Here is a 4,059-nt window from a genome sequence, read left to right as displayed (position 1 = left end):
AATTCATCTGTAGAGGGATTCCAGTTTAGTCCTAGAACTTTAGAGGAAGAAAGAGAATTTATATTTAAAGAGAGAGAAGAATCCATTTTGCATTCATTTGGAGATAACTGAAAGAAAAAATCTGAGCTATTCGAAGTCCATTTTCTAAGTTCAAAACCGCTGTGTTTGAGTATAGAAATGAGATCGCGTTGAATTTTTATAGCAAGAGAAAGAGAATCGCAACCAGATATAATATCATCGACATACGTATCCATATCTAAAATCTTTGATGCTTCGGGATATTTTACTAAATTTTCTAAAGCAATTTGTTTTATAACTCGAATGGCTAAAATGGGCTACAGCTTAAACCAAAAGTAACGCGAGTAAGTTTGTATTCTTGAATGGGCTCATTAGCGTTAAATCGCCATAAAATTTTGAGGTATTCAGTATGATTTTCATTAACAAGAATTTGACAAAACATTTGTTTAATATCGCTAGCAAATACAATCAAATGAGATCTAAATCGAAGTAAAATAGATAAAATATCTGACTGTAATTTTGGCCCAGTTAAGAGAGTGTCATTCAAAGATTTATTTGTGTAATCTCGAGCGGAAGCATCAAAGACAACTCTAAGTTTGGTCGTGAGACTATCTGGTCGGATTACGCAATGATGAGGCAGATAATAAGAATGAGCGTTGGGAGAAGGATTTTGCACGGCAATCATATATTGAGAATCTAAATATTCACGCATGTAATTAGAATATTGAGAATACAATTGGGGGTTTCGAAGCAATCGTTTTTCGAGCGAGAAAAATCTACGAAGGGCGACATCTCTAGAACCTTCAAAGATCGGTTCCAAAGTTTTAAATGGTAAAGATACTTTATAACGTCCAGAAAGAGTGCGTGAAAATGTTTTACAAAAGTGTTCTTCGGCAAGCTTTTCATCTGAAGAAAGCGTCGAGGATTGTGGAACGTCCTCTAACTCCCAGAATCTTTGAAGTGATTGATCCAAGGAAGCATAAGAGGTAAGAAAGTATGAGTTTACAGAGAGTGAAACACTAGATGTTTTAACTCTTCCTGTAATTATCCATCCAAATATAGTTTCTAAAGCGACGGGTTGATCTGGATCTGAGAGGAGTTTGTTTCCTGTTATCAAGAAACCATAAATATCTGCACCCAAAAGTATATCTACGGGTTTAGAGAGGTGAAAGTTGGGATCAGCTAAGGGCAATTGAGAAAACTTTGAGAACTGTTCAACGGGAAGAGAATTAATCGGTAAATTATCACTAATTTCGTTTAATATAATAAACTCCAAGGAGTAGATCGGATCAGACTTTCCAATAGGTTTAATGTTGCATCTAACACCGTGAGAACCTTTGGAAATATTTTTCCCGATGCCACACAATTGGATGGGGAGGAAAAATTTAGATAAACCTAATTTATTAAAACAAGATTTTGAAATAAAGTGACTTTCACTTCCACTGTCAATTACAGCGCGTATTACATGAAAATTACCCCACGCATCTTGAACATTGATTAATGCTGTAGAAAGAAGAGCTTTATTCTTATGTTTTGCAAATAAATTTGTAGATACAACTTCTGAGATAGAGCTGCTTGCTTGCAGAACTGGAAGAGTTTGCGATGAAGTGGATGGAGGAACGTTTACAGGAGTTGTTATTTGACCTTCGAAATGTAAAAGCGAATGATGTTTTTTGCCACAAGTTCGGCATGAGGAACGAGAATTACAACTCTTAGAAGAATGTCTAGTGCCGAGACAGTTTGAGCACCAACTTCGGGATTTAATTAAATCATATCTCTGTTTTGGAGTAAAAGCAATAAAATCTGGACAGTTATAAATAAAATGATCCTTGTTACAAACTTGACAAGTTAAATTTTGTTTCAACTGAGTGTTGACAACAAAGGAAGAGGTAGGTTTATTTTTATAACTTTTTTGTGAATACTTCGTTTTAGTTTTGTCATAATTACTATTTTTATTAAAATGAGAAAACGATTTAGTTAGAGAGATTGTATCTTTAGCTGAACATTGTTTTTCTAAAAATTCAATGAGTGTATCGTATGATTTGAGGTATAGCATATCTTGTGATAAAACAGAGCCACATTCCAGTTCAAAATTAGTTTGCAAAATTTCTGGAAGTCTATCATAAATCATATTAAATAGCACAAAACTCCAGCTCTCTGTGGGAAAACCCAAGTTATTTAAAATTGTAATATTACGAGTATAAATATCAATCATATTTCTTAGAGCTTCATGATTATTTTCGTTAGAGATGGGCTTAATATTTTCTAGAGCCTGCCAGTGAGCTTTTGCAATCAAACGTTTCTTATCGTACTTATTTTTTAAGGCTTGATATGCTATATTATAATTTTGATTGGCAAGTGGAGTACTAGATACCAAAGCTAAAGGAGGACCTCGTAAGAAACTCACTAGATAGTTGTATTTCGATATATCACTAAGAGACGAGTTACAGTGTATAAGAGAATCAAACATATCGATAAATGTTTGCCAATGTTTAAATTCACCATCAAAATGGGGTACCTCAATTTTAGGAAGTTTTACGAACATTGAGCAGTAGTGTTTTGTAATTGTGTAGTATCCAGCTCCGATTTCGTTTGCGGAAATAAATTTGTGAATAATGCTTCAATGTGAAAATAATAATCATTAAATTCAGTTTGAATTTTGACATGAGGATCAATATCGCCATTATCCTGTGCGGAAACTAATAAAATTATATTATTATGAATCTTATCAAAAGTTTTATAAATATCTTCTAAGTGTTTTGCTCTACATCTAAAGTTAGGGTGAAAATTTGGATCTTCAAGAGCTTGATCAGCGGATTTTTTAAGTTCTTTAATTTTAGTAAGTTCTACAGAGCGTTGAGCTATAAGAGTTTTTAATTTGCGAGCGTCTGCAGACATAGCGAAAAATGAGTATAATAATTAATTAGAGCGTAAGAGAGAAATGGAATGCTATAAAGTGAGAAAATAAAATATTATAGAATATAATAATTAACTGAGAGAGAGAGAGAGAGAGAGAGATATTCTACAATAAAATATTATATGAGAAAATAATTATTATATTTTTACTTTATAAGGTGAGAAAATAAAATATTATAGAATATAATAATTAACTGAGAGAGAGAGAGAGAGAATGATATATTCTACAATAGAATATTATATGAGAAAATAATTATTATATTTTCACCTTATAAGGTGAGAAAATAAAATATTATAGAATATAATAATTAACTGAGAGAGAGAGAGAGAGAGAATGATATATTCTACAATAGAATATTATATGAGAAAATAATTATTATATTTTCACCTTATAAGGTGAGAAAATAAAATATTATAGAATATAATAATTAACTGAGAGAGAGAGAGAGAGAGAATGATATATTCTACAATAGAATATTATATGAGAAAATAATTATTATATTTTCACCTTATAAGGTGAGAAAATAAAATATTATAGAATATAATAATTAACTGAGAGAGAGAGAGAGAGAGAGAGAGAATGATATATTCTACAATAGAATATTATATGAGAAAATAATTATTATATTTTTACACCTTATAAGGTGAGAAAATAAAATATTATAGAATATAATAATTAACTGAGAGAGAGAGAGAGAGAGAGAGAGAGAGAGAGAGAGAGAGAGAGAGTAATTAATTAAGAGAATAAGAGAGAAATAGAATAATTAACTGAGAGAGTGTATGTGCGTGTGTGTGTGAGAGAGAGAGAGTAAGAATGATATATTCTACAATAAAATATGATATGAGAGAAAATAATTATTATTTTTACTAAGGTATTCGTATTAATTGAGTGTATTTATTAATTAAAAATTAAATTATTAAGAGAGAGAACAGACTAGAGTTGAGACTAAATGCGTATCGATAAATTTGAGCGTAAAAAGATATATCCGGACCAGTATCGCGAAACAGCGCTAGATATCGCTTTTAACACCGGTACGGCAATTTAAAAAATCGATCGGTCGGTGGCAAATTCCTGGCCAGTGGAACCAGTGACAAAAAATGTACTACCTTTTTTACTGCGTTAAA

The 4,059-nt window shown here is 31.4% G+C and overlaps 1 protein-coding gene across 1 annotated transcript; it reads right to left on the bottom strand.

The window, feature by feature from the left end:
* Window positions 1-325: 325 nt before the first annotated feature.
* LOC115890747 lies at window positions 326-2,488 on the bottom strand. Its single transcript, XM_030911070.1, has 2 exons — window positions 2,215-2,488; window positions 326-1,413 (listed from the first exon to the last, which is right to left on the bottom strand). The coding sequence occupies exons 1-2, from the start codon at window positions 2,486-2,488 to the stop codon at window positions 326-328; spliced, it is 1,362 nt and encodes a 453-aa protein (XP_030766930.1).
* Between the last annotated feature and the right edge of the window lie 1,571 nt (window positions 2,489-4,059).

Source organism: Sitophilus oryzae, unplaced genomic scaffold, assembly GCF_002938485.1.
Source record: "Sitophilus oryzae breed Bouriz unplaced genomic scaffold, Soryzae_2.0 scaffold_910_pilon_pilon, whole genome shotgun sequence".
In the NCBI taxonomy this organism is placed as follows: Eukaryota; Metazoa; Arthropoda; class Insecta; order Coleoptera; family Curculionidae; genus Sitophilus; species Sitophilus oryzae.
This window is presented reverse-complemented; position numbering and strand designations above follow the sequence as displayed.

Coding starts and splice junctions, on each gene's coding strand:
- LOC115890747 (XM_030911070.1), bottom strand. CDS start 2,488: ATGTTTGATTCTCTTATACACTGTAACTCGTCTCTTAGTGATATATCG. Junction 1,414..2,214: donor TATGATTGATATTTATACTC/GTAATATTACAA, acceptor TTAATAAATTAG/GTTTATCTAAATTTTTCCTC.